The sequence below is a fragment of the Prionailurus viverrinus genome, chromosome B4 (assembly GCF_022837055.1).
Source record: "Prionailurus viverrinus isolate Anna chromosome B4, UM_Priviv_1.0, whole genome shotgun sequence".
Classification (NCBI taxonomy): Eukaryota; Metazoa; Chordata; class Mammalia; order Carnivora; family Felidae; genus Prionailurus; species Prionailurus viverrinus.
Genome location: NC_062567.1, coordinates 121681665 through 121697739, shown reverse-complemented (window position 1 = coordinate 121697739; position 16075 = coordinate 121681665). Strand labels below are relative to the sequence as shown.

The following is a 16075-nucleotide window of genomic DNA, read 5'->3' as shown; positions in this document are numbered from 1 at the left end:
GCCTTCAAGCAGGATTCTCACTCCCTGTCTTCTATAGGACACTGTGACAGCTAGGTAGATTTTGCTGCTGCTGCTGCTGTGTTTATTTAGGGGAAAGAGAGACAAAGGAAGAAAGAAAAGAGGAGAAAAGAAAAGCAGGCATTTTAAAGAGCTCCCTCTCCCCTATTTACCTTGCAATTAAAGTATAAAATCTTAACCTTTTTTTTTTTTAAGGTGTGAACTTTAGGATCATAACACTACTCCTATAAAATCAATTCTCCACTAAATAAATGTTTTTCTCCACTCAAACCCAATGTTCCCTAAAGATTTTCAGAACCTACCACTTAACCTCAAATTGGGACAGCAGTTGGCTGGAAATTCACAAACATTTCAAACCAGTGGTCCTTACTTTGTTGTGTCTTAGGACTCATTAGAAACCAAAAATAAATAATACAAAGTAGAGTGGTAAGCTTACTTTAAAAACTGTGCTAAATAACTTTTTTTAATTTTAATTATGACTTGGTGGTATACTTTTCAACCTTGGCACCGCACCTCATTAAATGTCTGAAATTAACTATGATTAATGGATTGAAAACATCAGAACATACCAATAAAGTGGGTTCAAAGCTTATAAGAAGAGTGATTCTTTTTACTCCCAACGATGCTAAAACCAGAACCATTTGTAGAATTTATATAAAGGTCAAATACCCATGTAACTTTTTAAGTGCAAATTTATGACACAGGTGGAGAAAACAGAACAATCCAGACAGAAAGTAATATTAATAGACCTTTGTCTCATTTTACTTGCAAACTAAAGATCTGACTAATACTTTCAATCAAGCTAAAAGCCTTTTTATCCTTTAATTATTTTCCATGAATTTTCCATTTGTCTTTGAAGTCTATCTGTGTTTCCTATTTCATCACCCATTCTTCAAAAATGGTAAACAAGATTCTTTTAGAAGAAAAGGTAGTAAATAAAAATGCAAATTGTTAATATTCTTCCTAAATGTGCAGGCATCTAAGTAGACTTTTGACATTTAACCTGAGGCCTCAGGTTTACTTCTAAGAAGGCAATGTTCAAGCACGAGTTCCATTTCTTAAGAATTACACGGATACAAACAGACAAGGACAAAAAGATAATCAGCAAAACTTAAAGCAGACAGATGTATCAAGGTGATGAGATTATGAGACTTTCTAACCGGGTAACCAACCACACTCAATGGAGAACATCACGCACGATGGGTATTCCTCTACAACATGCACGGGGACCACAGCCATGACCCACCCACCCCACGGTGCGGGGTCCTAAGGGAGGACTGCCACCGCGCCTGCCACTGGTCAAAGGAAAGATTTTTCTCCCTCTCTCTCCACCCAATAGTTAACTCTGGGCTACAAGAGATACCAGAAGGGAAATGAACTCACTCCAGGAGCTTGCAGGTTACTCTCCCCAGAGCCTGGGGCTTCTGGGTTTCCCTCCCAGTGAATTAAAAAGAGGATAGGGACCGACGAAGATATGCGTTTCCTGATCTCCTTTGCTCAGTACTTCTCCCAACAGCTCACTTTCAGCAGTTTACACTGCTGCTAAAATTTAAGTTATTTAGATTGATTAGAAGGGGCAAAGGCAGGGAAAGTCGGGAAGGAAAATTCTTCTGAACGCGTATTTTAGAAGACGAAAAGTTACATACTCCCTTGCAAGCTCCCCAGTTCTGAATTTACCCGCCGTCTCATCAACTTCCATTAACACGTGAGCTGGCCCCTACTGCTTCTTTGTCGTTTTTAAGGACGCGCTCCGTTTGGAGGTTCGTTCACACATCCACCCTGGCCCCGAAAGGAGGGCCGCGAGCACGGTGGGCTCCAGGAGCTCCCTCCCGGGACCGGCAGGTAGAGAACGTTAATGTCCCCCCCGCCCCCCCGCCCTACCTTCAGGGTTGGACCATGGCCTCCTATCTTTCGCCGCTTCACAAACACCACCGGCACGTCGGTTTCCGAGGTCAGCTCCGAGAGCGCTCTCTCCAGGCCCCCGGCGTCCTCTGCGGCACAAAAGCAGAGAGGGGCGCGGGTCAGTCTCGCCGCCCCGGGCCGCGGCGGGAAGTGCACGGCGGGGGCGGGGCTTCCGCGTCCCCGACCGCGCCGCCCCCTGCCTCCGCCCGGGGCCCGGGCCCCTCTCCCCGCACACCTGCGCGCGCCGGCCGCAGGGTCCCCGGCCGGCTCCCGCACCCGAGGTCCCGCCGCGCTCAAATCCTGGCGGCCTCGCCGGACCAGACGCCCCGAATCCCGGTAAATCCCCAATGCAGAGAAGCCTCGCAAAGGAGGCTTAAGACAGTCATCTCCACTTCTATAAAACGCCTCCCAATTTAATCTGCCTTTGAACTCTGCATTTATATAGAATGCCAAAAGCCAACTTCCCAGGTTTCTTTGAAATTTGAAACCACGAGGCAAAATTAGGAACACTCTGCCCTCCTAGGGTGCTTTCTTTCATTTCAGAACCTTGAAGCCATACAGCAACACCCTGCTTGACAGACCGGGAGCTAATGGCCCAATTTTACAAACGGGTGAACTCAGGTAGGCAGTGAGTCAATGATAGAATTAAAAATAGACTCCAGTTACTCTAACATCATCCGGCCCATTCATGACACAAAAATCACACCAACTCAGAAGCGCTGCTGCTTTGACAACAAACAATGGCAGCTAGCACTTCTGCGATGCTTTGCACATTACCAACACTCAATCTTCACAACTACTCTTTGCAAGCAGGTCCCGTCCGGCCCGTCTCACACACAGGCAGAGCCGGCACGGAAAAGCTAACGTGCCCGAGTTCAAAGCAGCTAGGTCGTCAGAGCAGAGCCAGGGTTCAAACCCAGGCAGTGCAGTGCACGCCTGTAACCCTGTACGCCCGATACAGCGAGACCAGCCCTGGGTCCCACTCGCAGCTGTCGCGTTGAAGAGCCTGGGGCAAGTCACGTGATTCTGAGCCTCGGTTTCCCCAACTGTAAATAGGGAGGTACGGGCATTTTGCCAACTCGGGATTTCCGGGGATTAAATGGTGCGACAATTTCTTAAGAGACATCTTTAAATTATTATACTCCTTTAGTGCTGTGGAGGATCTGTCGATCTATTCGTCACATTGTCATCTACATTCCGACACTCGTACAGTAGGAAACGATACAAACACCCATTTTCTCACGTTTCTGCACACTGTCTCTACAGAGGGCGAGCGGAAGGAAGCCACCAGCTGACAAGGGCCGGCAGGTCTCTCCCCAGCCCAGGCTCGGCTTCCACCGACCCACGCGACACAATGAACGCGGCCCGCAAGAGCACCGCCTTACACCAAGCTTCACCCCTACTCAGACACACCTTAAAACATCCCTTTCCGGGGTTCGAAGCGCACCCGACAGACGGCTGCCCACGTCCCCAGCCTCGCAGCCCAGAGGCTCGCAGCCCTACCCGGGTTTCTGGGTCCCCACCGCTTACGTGAAGGGGAGCGCCGGGCCACCAGGCTCTTCTGGAGGGCGGCCCCCCACCTTCCGCTCGGAGGCACTGCGGAGACACTGCGAGGGACTGCTGCGAACCGAGGGGAAGGGTGGCGGGCTCCCCGCCGCCACGAGAAGCCACGCCCTGCTCGGAGCGGGCGGCCGGGCCGCCAGAGTCAGAATGACAAAGCAGAAATCCACTCCGGTGCAGCCCTGGCGACTACGCCAACGGGCTTAGCGAAGCGAGACCTCCTAATTGGGTGACACCACATCCTCTTCCTGCTCAGAGCGCCCCCAACCCAAGGAAAGAGCAAAAACAACGTAAGAATGTTTGGAACCAGAACGCAGAGACAAGTGTGTTTTAATTAAGCAAAACTGGACCGTGCCCTAAGGCAGTGACTCGGGAACTTTGCTGCCCATTGTGATCACGAGAGGATCTTGAAGAACACCGACGCCTCACTCCCACCCCCAGACATTCTGGGTGAATGGGTATTAGGTGTGACCCGGGCGGGCATCCGAGGGGTTTTTGTTTTTGTTTTTAACTCCCTGGGTGATTCTAGTGAACTGCAAAGTTTGGGACCCTTTGCCCTAGCGTAATGGACTTGTCAGTCTGGCAGTTCTCTAAAGGAAATTACCAGGCTTTTAAAAGAAACATCTGGTCCATTCTGACTAATCCTGAAAAGTGACAAATTCTCACCAACACATAACTTCCCCTTACGTCCTTCCTCCTTAACCCACTCAGGTTTTGGGTTGTCACGTTTGTTTTAGGGAAAACAGCATATTTAACTCCAGTCATGCCAAGCCACCTGCAGCTGCCCAAGTGAGCCATGCTCTCTCATACTTCCTGCTCTTACTCCTATTCTTACTCAGCACCTTGGATCGGTAGGGAAGTAGGAATATTTGCTGAATAAATAAATGAATGAATGAATGTCTCTCCCACCGCTTTGGATATTGGCCAACTGAAGCACACAGGGGTGAAAGGGTTGTTGGTTTTTGAAGGCTGCGAGAAACCACACCGTGTCTGAGGTGGCAGGCAACCACAGTTTGCTCCTTTGAGTTCATTCCAAGGCACGGTTGGAGGCTTGGTGAACACACACGCACTTGTGCAAACACACATACACACACTCACGACGCACATGAATGGAGGTACTCTCCTCGCATGGTAGTTGTTTGCCTAAGTGTGTGCCTCACCGGTTCTGGGGTGCTTAGAACAGAGTATGGGTCTAGCACAGGTGTCCAGGAAACAAGGAGCAAAGGAGAGGGAAAGAAGCCAGGACTCCCAGGTGGAAAACAACATTTCCTCCTGGCTGCTGTGCCCACCTCTGTTAACTGTCTTATATGCCTTAGCTCAGTTAATCGACACGATAATGTCCCATGAGCCAGGCACATAAACTCCTCATTCCTGTGATGTATAGAACCTACAGCTTCTTTCAAAGGTCAAGATAGAGATGGACTTTAAACTCATTTCACTTGAAATAATGTACTAAACGCAAGCGATAAGGACTGATTTTTATGATCCTTATATGACAGGTCAGCGTTGCCATAGTTAGTATCTTCTAATAGCATACCAGAAAAGGCTAGATAAGGCATTTTAACTTCACACTGTTCTTAAGTGAGCAAATTATAGCACAAATACGTAGAGTAGTTCCATGTAGTTGTTTTTTTTTTAAGTTAAACAAATCGCCACTTAAAAAAAAAACAAACCTTCATGTTTCTTTCAAACCTTTCTTGCTGCAATTAAGGGGCCAGATGCCTTACCCTTGTCACAAAATACAGAGAACTCCAACTCCTTAGTTATATTTAGTTTCCGGGCAGTGGAAGAAGTGCCTCATCTCCCACCATTTCTCATCGCGCAGCATTTGTTTCACGCATATGTCTTACATCTCTTGACTGAGCTCATGTTATTCCCCTGCCTAAAATAATCTACCCTCCCTAAGGCCGATTCCTTCAAAGCTCATCTGAAATGTCATCTCCTCTGGGAGGGCTTTCCTGATTCCCACCCAGTGTTGATAGCTCTGTCCCTATTCTGAGATCCCAAATACCTAAAAATCATTATAAATCATGTATATCCAAGAGGGCTTTAGGAAGGCAAACCCTTGTTTGATTTATCTTGTCTCCCCAGAACCTGCTACATATAGTAAGTACTCAGAAAATGCTGGAAAAGACCCTCTCCATTCCTGAACTGTCATCTAAGCACACTATAAACAGATCTATTAGGGGTATTAGATCAAGGGTCCTATTGCACTAAACTATTGTTCCTCCTATAATAAGTTTCTCACACACACCCCACCACATTGAGCTAGAACAATCTTTCTGACACTCAACTCTTCTGCGCTCAAACCTTGTCACTCTATAGGACCCTCAAAATAAAGTCCAAACTCCTCAATTGTACTGACTTGGCAAGGCCCACCCTTGTTAAACCCAGCTGTCCACATATTCTCTACCCTACTTACATAGCAAGACACCACTGGAGAAAACAGAACTTAAAAGTGATTTCACTTTAAGGTCAAGACCACAAACTTCAACGTGTCCCCAAAGCTTCTCCGAAGAACTGTGAAGCAAGCAGTGTGTCTAAAGCTCAGTGAACAAGGAAGAAAGTGGTAGGTAGTGAAGCCAGAGGCGTAGCCAGAGGTCAGAACCCAAAGGCCATAGGACTTTGGATCTCACTGTAAATGTAATAAGAAGCCAAAGTGTCACAAGCAAGGAGATGGAAATCAGCTAGTTTGTATCTTAGAAGGATTGCTCTGCTGCGTGTGGTATCGACTAGGGCGGGTAGGGACTTAGGAGAAACACAGACCAGCTGGGAGGTTGCTGTTGTGGTCCGAGCCAGAGACAATGAAGGCTTGGATTAGGAGGTGAGAAGAGATATTTGAAAGTAAAGCTCATAAATGTTTCACATGGGTGGAATAAGGAAGGCAAAAGAAGGAAAACAATCGATGATGACTAAGGAGTTTTAGCCTTCGCAACTGGGTGAATGGGGGCACTGTGGAATGGAAAGGGGGAACACCCAGGGAGGGGGAGGAAAGGTAGGAGTGGGGCAGGTGGAAAGCAGTAGTTGGGACAGATCCCACACTGGTTTGAGAGACCTGTTGTCACCTGAATGGAGATGCTCAGTATGCAAATCTGGAGTTCACGGGAGAAGTCAGAGCAAGAAATAAGAATCTGCGAGTCAAATACAAAAGACATTTAATGCCGTATATGTTAGTTCTCCAGAGAAACGGGACCAATAGAATATATAAATAGAGAGAGAGAGACAGAGAGAAACAAACTGGCTGTCAGGATTGTGGGGACTAGCAAGTCCTAAACCTACTGGACAGGCCAACAGGCTGGGAAGGCCAGTGGTCCTAATGTTGCAGTGTTGAGTCCAAAGGCAATCTCACTTCCTTTCTCTGCAGGAGGCCTCGGTCTTTTCTCTGACCTTCTCGGAAGGTCTTTTCCATTCAACTGATTGGATGAAGCCCACTCATGTTGTGAAGGATAATCTGCTTCACTGAAAGTCTACTGTTTTCAGCGTTAATCACATCAGAGAGTACGTTCACAGCAACCGTCTACACTGGTGTTTGGTCAAACGACGGGGCACCATAAAATTAGCCTTCACAGGTGGGACTAGATGAAGTTACCCAGGGAGTTAATATATTTAAGGAAATGAAGATGGTCCAGGAACGCAAAGTGCAAAGGAGGAGAAGGGGCCAGCAAAGGAGCCTGAGAAGAAACTGGAGGGAGGTGGGAGAGAAACCAAGAGAATGTGGTGTCTCAGAGGCCAGTGAAGAAATGCTCCCCGAAGGAGGAAGACCAACTAGACGAGAAATAACGACAAGATACAAACCGAGTCATGGAAGCCAGTTGTTGTTGATTTTTATGAAAACGATGGAGGCAACAAAGCCTAATTAGAGGACGCTCAACCAGAAACAGAAAAAAAGGACACGAAGGTAGTGAGGACTGCCAGCTCTTTGAAGGAGTTTTGGTATAAAAACACAAAAGAGGGAAAGCAGCTGAAGAGCAACATAGGATCAAGGAGCGTGTTTTGTTTAGTTTTATCTAAGAAGGAAATTATGATATATAATAATATATTATATATAATATATATGATATATAATAATATATTATATATAATAATATATAATATAATTTATCTAAGAAGGAAATTATGATAGCACGTTTTTATGCTGAGAAACCAATCTAGTAGAGTGAAATTTGACAATTTTCAAAGAGGAAAGGAGCAAGAGGAGGTCATTACAGAGGCAAAGTCCTGTGAATGTGCATCCATTGCACAGCGTCGACTTCAGTCAAACCCAGGCTCGATCAGTGACTAGACTGTCCAGTTACTCCGCCTCTCAGCTTCCTTATCCTCTTTCTACGAGACCCTCTTTGGTCCTTCTACCTCTTTATCTCGCCCAAACCTGCCCTCCGTCTCTACAGCCCAGCCGTTAGCCTTTTTTCAGTGTCTTTAATTACCTAACCACAGGTCTTTGCTAACTCCCAGTCGTTCATCAGATCTGAGAACAAGCATGCCTTCCCCGAGGAAACTACCACATAGGTCAAATCCCCCAATGAGGTGCTCCTGTCTTACCATGCATTCTTTCTGCCTGCTACTTATCACAACTGCAGTTATATTTTTATAGACGATTATTTGATCAATGTCGGCCTCCCCCTAGAACAGCACGGCTCAACGGAATTTTCTGTGATGATGAAATGTTCTCTATCAGCACTGTCCAACCCACATGTGATTACTGAGCACTTAAAATGTGGCTGGTGCAACTGCAAGTCTTAAGTTTTTATTTTATTTAGGTTTGATCTGTTTAAATGTAAGTAGCCACATGTAGGCAGGGTCCAGGATGACTTACGCTCACCACAATGTTCTCAGTACTTAAAACAGTGTCCACACACACAACAACAACAACAGTGCCCACACATGGTAATAGCTCAATAAATATTTCTTGGAAGACTCAATCTGTAAAATGGATATAATACTAGTTAATTTGTGGATCCCATCTTTTTCGGAGGAAAGGAAAAAAGACTTTACATGGCAACTCTCAGGGGTTCTCAGCCCTCCTACAAAGATGAATTTGCCCTTTTAGTTTGATCCATCCCAGAGGGTAGTGGGGATAATGAATGAGAACTCTTTGGGTGGTCTGAATGAAATAATATCTGTAATATGGCTAGGAGCGTGCCTGAAACATAGTAGGTGCTCAAATGTGGTGGGCCATCAACTTCAAATAGGGAAAGCAAATAATGATGTGGGACAATTGGGGAAGGCCTCACAAAGCAAGTGATCTGAGGGATAATGAAGGTAAAAGTAATGGGAGTGGGAGAAATACCTGAGAATGTTTCTGTGCTTGCTGAAAAAACCCTCAGGTATAGAAAGATAATTATCTTGTCCATGGCCACCTAACTAACAATCGGCAGAGCTGAGACTGACACCCGGTCCTTGGCAATTACCACAATGCTGTTCTATGTCTTGAACAGAACTTTTTCTAGGCAGAGGGAGCAATACGTATAAAGGCACAGCTGTAGGAAAGAAATGGTTTCTGCATGAGATGCAGAAGCATAAGCGGAGATGAAACCATCAATATATGTTGAATTCACTTTAGGTTCACAATGCAGCTAAGTGTCTGGTTCATTCCCCTACATTCTCAGTTAATCCTCCGAAATCACCTTAAGGTTACACCATATGAAAAACTGAAATTTCAGGAAGTTACGAATCTTGCCAAAGGTCACAAAAGAGCTGTGTTGGAGTAAGGATATAAATCCATTGTTTGCCTCACAATTCAGTAGTAATATATAGTGAGGTAGGAGCCGGAAAGAGGCGAAAGCATCATGCTATAGGGACACACACCAAAAGACGCACTGGCTTTCTGACAAAGACCAGGGTAGACTTCATCCATGAAACATCCACCCTGAAAACTTCGAAATCCTGCGTGGAGGACCATGATCTCTGCGACGCCTTCTTTGACCAAACATGGAACTAGTCACTCCTTTATTTCTCACATCAAGCTACATCACAACTGTCTGTTTATGTGTCTGCCATGCGTAGAACACTCATTTATTGAGCACCTCTGTGCCAGGACCTTTATGTTCTTTGGTTAATCAATGCAGTAATGCTCTGGGATATGTATTACCATTTCCATTTGCAGATGAGTAAACCAAGGTTAAGTGAGTGACCCAAGCCGGGTCTGACAGCTAGTACAGGATTGCCGTCTCATAGTCTTCTCTCTCCACTACAATATTCTTCACACAGTGCCTTTCCCATGGTAGGCTGGCACTGGAGCAGGCTTTCAAATGCGAGCGGAGAAGAGAGTCAAAGGTGTTCTTGTAAACCAGCTTGGGCAGGAGAGGTGGGGGGAGTCTGAATTTGTCAACTTCTGTGATACAAGTACTCCCGCTTTGGCTGATTTCAAGCTATCAACCTGCTTGCAAAATTCCTCAATGTTTAACTACAGCTGTCTTGAGCCGGCAGCAGCAGCTCCAACACACCCCCTGAAGCTCAAGGTCATCAGGTACAAGCTCCTTCCCCTCCTACATTTCCTCTTCACTGCACTTCTCTATTCTTGGACTTGACTGCAACCTCAGAAGGATAAGGATTGTTCTACCTCTGCTACAGCACACCTTTACCAGAACCCCACAACCTATTCCAATTCCAAGTGGTGTTAGGAGACCCCACATCCCTTAAACATCCTCTCCCTATCTTATTTATATCCAGGACTATTCAAGCCCTTCTGCCTTCAAACACGCCAGGTCTACTCTTTTGTAAACATCTGACCGACCCCACAGCCTCATCCAGCTTTCTACTGACAAGCAGTATGGCCCAATAGTCATGAGAATCTCCTCTGAAGTCACATAGCCTGGCTTGGCCGCAGACAAGATGCATGCCTTTAGGCGAGCTCTGTTATCTCTCTGCCTCAATTCACTCAGCTATAAATGGTGATAAACATAGTGACTACACCTCATGTGGTGGCAGTGGAAATCAGATGAGTAAGTAGATATAAAGGGCTCAGAACGCGGTATGTACTCAATATCCAAGTTATTATCATCATTATGTCCTTATGCATGGTGTAAATCTAGGAAGACCACAGAGCGGCTAAGAGTTTGGATTTTCTCTTTTGACAAATTACTAATTCACTGGCAACAATGTGTTACACTAGATGCCATTAAAAGCTTAATTCAAGGGGGCAACCTATTCATTTTTCTTTTAATTAGCAGTCTGTGGCTAAGCACACCTTTTTCCGTAGTTATCTATCCCCATTACTCAAAACTTGTGCTTTATCTGCCGGAAGAAAAATGTAATTTCCTTAAACAACTTGCTAAAAGAAATGGAAAGGACATGAGAACTTCTAAAAAACATGAGCACGTGCATTTTGTATTGTATGTACGTATACACATAATGTACATATGCTAGAACATGCAGAAATATTCTCTTTCCGTGCTCTACTTGTTTTAGGTCTCTTGGTATCTTATCTCAATTCTAGAGGAAAGAAAATGTATTTAATGTCGAAAACCACTGGCCAGCAGAACCTCAGGAGATACAGGCTCTAAAGAAGAGTTGCAATCAACTCTCGGATGTCTTGTCTGAAAAAACTGGAGATCAGCCACCCTTACCGCCAGCCAAGGGGTTGTGTGAGTACTCATTAATAGTGATCCATAGCTTTTGGCTCCTATGAAAGAACAGCCATACAGTTTATTACCATTGTTAGTTTCTAAATTTTAAACCCTATTAGGTAGTTGATACCAAGAAGAAGATCCCTCTCTAATTTCCCCAAGTGCCAAAATTCCAGAATCCCAAGACAGTTGATGACTACAAGTCATTGGTGGAGGGCTACAGTCACCTCATGAAGTGGCCTCGGATCTTGCCGGTTGGCAACCCGTACTCCAGACCCTGATTTGAACTGAGAGTGATCTATGTCTCATTTACCACCGTAGATGTATTAAGACCAACTTTTCCACTGTAAAGATAAATGAGAACATTGTAGTTCTCCACCAAAATGTTTCTGAACTTCTAAATCTACAGATCTACAATATCTGTAATAATCTTTCAATAATCTCAGAAACTCTTTTGATGCTGTATTGCAATGGGTAAGGCTGGACTACCTCCTACTCCCCTTGATAAGGTTCAATGTTAACCATTACGTTAGTTGACTAGGCCTCTAGTTCAGTCATTGTTCAGTCACTGTTCAGTCACTGGTCTTTCTAAGACAGCAAAGTATTTGCCAGCTCACTACCATTATACAATAACCATAGTATGGCGCCTCTATACTTATGATTTAACTAGGAGAAAGGGGCACCCGGGTGGCTCAGTCGGTTGAGCGCCTGATTTCAGCCCAGGGCATGATCTCACAGCTTGTGAGTTTGAGCCCCGCATCAGGCTCACTGCTATCAGTGCAGAGCCCGCTTCAGATCCTGTCCCCCTAGCTCTCTGCCCCTCCGCCCCCACTCTCTCTCTCAAAAATAAATAAAACATATACAAAATAAAAAAATAAATAAATAGGAGACAAATGCAGGGTTTATATGGAAATTATTATCATTATCTTCAGATGAACCAACCTCAGCTATTCTGTAGGCAAACCCAAGATGTTATTAGCATCACTAACTGGACTCTCAGCTTTTCACTGTGCACTTGACTCCCAAAATAAAGGTTTCATTTCCCCATCTCCTTTCAGCACACATATATGACTAAGTGACCAAATTCTGGCCAATACAACATAAGCAAAATATCAAGTGCAACTTTCAGGATATGTTCTTGAGTGGAAAGGACATGCCCTCCTTCAGCTCTTCTTTCAAGCGATGGCCAAAATTTGGACCCCCATCTTGGAACATGAAATGGAAGACAACTGCTGAGGACTGTGGACCATGAACACAGGTAGACTCAACATTGGATCCAGCACTGTGGAGTACCATGCAAGCCTTGGACAGACTACCTCTAGCTAGAATTCTTTTAAGTGAGGGAGAAACGAGCTTATGTTTAGTATCAGCCCCTGTCATTTTGGGTCTCCTGTCACATGTGGCCAAACCTAATCCTAACTAAGACACTTATGTTACATTGTAGGAAACACATTCACATTATAGGATTTTTAAGACTTTTTTTAATATTTATTTTTGAGAGAGAGAGAGACAGAGCATGAGCAGTGGGAGGGCAGAGAGAAAGGGAGACACAGGATCCAAAGCAGGCTCCAGGCTCTGAGCTATTAGCATAGAGCCCAATGTGGGGCTCGAACTCACAAACTGCGAGATCATGACCTGAGCCGAAGTCAGACGCTTAACTGACTGAGCCACCCAGGTGTCCCTACAGGAAATTTTAAAAAGAAAGAAATAAAGAAAGCAAAGGAAGAAGAAAAGCCATTCCAAATCTCACCATCCAGATGCAGTCAAGATCTAAGGCTCCCGTTTCACTCCACAGACTTTCCCCGAGTGTTCTTCTTCACCTCACCTGTAGTTCAAACGCTCCCAAATCTATACCTTCCGCTCGCCCAGACCTACATACCTACTATCCATAATGGACAATCATCACATGTCCAACACCAAATTCACCATCTTCCCTGGTCTAAATCCTGTCTCTTCTCTTAACGAATGCTACCACCGTCCTCCAATCTTCATTGCAGAAATCAAAGCATCGGGTTTGACTTCTCCCTCCACTTCATCCCACACTGGGTTGTGAATGTCTCCCTTATCAAAACTTTTCCCTGACGAAGAACCAGATTTTATTCGCCTGTATTTCTTCAGTGTCTATTACACTGGCAAGATAGATGCACAAAAATATTTGAGGGATTATTCATATTTTGTGTATTTCTTTCTAGTCCTTTTCCTATACTTTTAAAAGCAAGACAGAACTATTCTATAAAATTGATTTTAAACTCTTGGCTTTTTTCATTAAACATTATGGTATACAAAATTCCCCCATTCTATTAAAAACTCTATGTGAGTCATTTTTTTAATGGCTGCATAATATTACATGAGTTAGCAGCTTCCCCTAAGCACTGACTGTATATCAAGAACAGTGCTAGGCATTTTACATACATTCTCATTGAATCCCCACTTTACAGATGAGGAAACAAAGGCCCAGAGGAGAAAAGAGCCCTCTACTTGTGGTGACTATGACTAATGATGCACAATAGATAATGGGCCTATGAAAGACAGAACTCATGTCATTTATGTGTGAGAGCAGGCCCTCAAATATTTGTTCAAAGAATGAAAAGAATCAACACTTGACTAGAATGTATATCTGGCAATTAAAGAGAGTTTTATCTTGCTTTATAAAAAGCTTAATCTAGGGGCGCCTGGGTGGCTCAGCTGGTTAAGCATCTGACTTCGGCTCAGGTCATGATCTCGCAGTTTGAGGGTTCAAGCCCATGTCGGGCTCTGTGCTGACAGCTCAGAGCCTGGAGCCTGCTTCAGATTTTGTGTCTCCCTCTCTCTCTCTGCCCCTCTTCCACTCACGCTCTGTCTCTCTCCCTCTCTATCAAGAATAAACATTAAAAAATAATAAATAAATAAAAAGCTTAATCTAAATCTAACTTTTTCATATCTGAGTATACTGGGAAGATGACATTAATTAAACACTGTGTTAGATGCATTATAAACATTATCCTATTTTTTAATTTTTATTTTTTATTGAATTATAGTTAATATACAGTGTTATATTCATTTCAAGCGTACCATATAATTATTCAACAATGCTGTACATTGCTCAGTATAGTTTTAATCCCCTTTATCTATTTCGCCCATCTCCACACCTCCTTCCTTCTTCTATGGCAACTACCAGTTTGCTCTCTGTACTCAAGAGTCAAACATTATCCTATTTTTTTTAAGTTTATTTACTTATTTTGAGAGAGAAGAGAGAGAATGAGCTGGGTAGGGGCAGAGAGAGACGGGGACAGAGGATCCAAAGTGGGCTCTGTGCTGACAGCAGAGAGCCTGATGCGGGACTCAAACTCACAAACAGAACCATGAGATCATGACCTGAGCCACAGTCGGACACTTAACTGACTGAGCCACCTGGGCATCCCAACATTATCCTATTTAATCCTTACAACGAAAACAGAGGAACAACACTATCCCATCCTACCTGGCCCAGATTTGAACCCAGGTCTGTGTGACACAAAAATATATTTTCTACTTCTTATTTAAGAGGAATCCTTTCACGGGCGCCTGGGTGGCTCAATCGGTTAAGTGTCTGACTTCAGCTCAGGTCATGATCTTGCGGTTTTGTGAGTTCAAGCCCCATGTCAGGCTCTGTGCTGACAGCTCAGGGCCTGGAGCCTGTTTCAGATTCTGTGTCTCCCTCTCTCTGTGTCTCCCCACTTGTGCTCTGTCTCTCTCTGTCTCTCAAAAATGAATAAATGTAAAAAAAAAAATTTAAGAGAAATCCTTTCATAACATGTGTGAGTTGTTTTCTTAAATAGATACTCAGCTTCCCCTACCTACCTTGCATTCATTCCAAAACAGAAATTTACTTGAATAGAGGTGTATGTGTACAAATTCTTATGTGACTGCTACATAACCACTGGTCTCCATCCTCTTGATCCATCACATAAGGGCAAATCATACACAATTGGTTCAATCAGCGCAGTGGTTATTTCCACAAATAGCACTAAAACGGGTGTAAAAAGCAGTCTGGTTGGAGGCAGGGGGTGTATGTACAGAAGTTAGTGAGGAACACCGTGACCTACAAGATCATAAGCACAGTTTAGATCAAAGCACGGTTCAGCATTAAGAGCCTAGCCTTTGGAGCTGGATTCCCTGGAATTCAAGTTCCAGCTGTATCACTTACTCCTCGTATGACCATGAGCGAGTTACCTGGTCTCTTTGTGCCTTCATTTCTTCATCTGTGAAATGGAGATAGCAATATCTGCTTCACAGAACTCTGATTAAAATAGTTAACATTTGAAGAGCTTGGGGCAGTGGCTCATCGATATTGCCATAAAAGGGTTTCTTGCTATTATTATTATTATTCCATAAGGAACATGAACAGACAATTCAGATAACTGAGTACAATAAAGGAAATACAATTCAGATCTTTTAAAAACTGCCTCATTAATATCAAAGAAATACAAATTAAAATAAGGCCACATTTTTTTTTTTACTTCTCAAATTGGCAAACAATAAGTTTGAAAAAGCTCTTATCATGTGGCACTGGGGTGGCTCAGTCAGCTAAGCATCCAACTCTCGATTTCCTCCCAGGTCTAGGAGTTCGAGCTCTTGCATGGGGCTCCATGCTGATGGTGTGGAGCCTGCTTGGAATTCTCTCTCTCCCTCTCTCTCTGCCTCTCCAGCATTCCCTCTTTCTCTCCCTCTCAAAATAAATAAATAACTTTTTTAAAAAATAATATTTAAAAAAAAGTTCTTATCATTTCTTAACATTTCTTAACTAACTATGGGGAAAACTGATTGAATTCGTGCAATTATCAATTAGCACACATCATTTAAAAGGCTCTAGAAATTTAGAAATGTTAATACTCTGACTCAGATATCCATTCTGGTAATCTGTCTTATGAAAAGAATTCTAAATACAACAAAAACTTTAGGTACAGAGAAAAATATTTCTAACCTATTATTCCATAATAGCAAATAAAACTGGCAACAGACTATTTATCCAACCATAGTGGAATGGCTAAATAAAAGTACTGTATGGAATA

The 16075-nt window shown here is 43.9% G+C and overlaps 1 protein-coding gene across 3 annotated transcripts in view; it reads right to left on the bottom strand.

Moving 5' to 3' along the window:
- Nucleotides 1-16075, bottom strand: part of TXNRD1 (thioredoxin reductase 1) — an 86635-nt gene that overhangs the window by 64981 nt on the left and 5579 nt on the right. Inside the window, exons 1-2 of one of the 3 annotated variants that reach the window (XM_047865568.1) lie at nt 3451-3606; nt 1900-2009 (exon numbers count right to left, since the gene is read on the bottom strand). Coding sequence is in view for 1 of the 3 variants with exons in the window: in XM_047865566.1 (XP_047721522.1) it covers nt 1900-2009 (110 nt within the window). In the remaining 2 variants the exon portion in view is untranslated. The other 2 variants (XM_047865567.1, XM_047865566.1) reach the window with 2 other exon arrangements.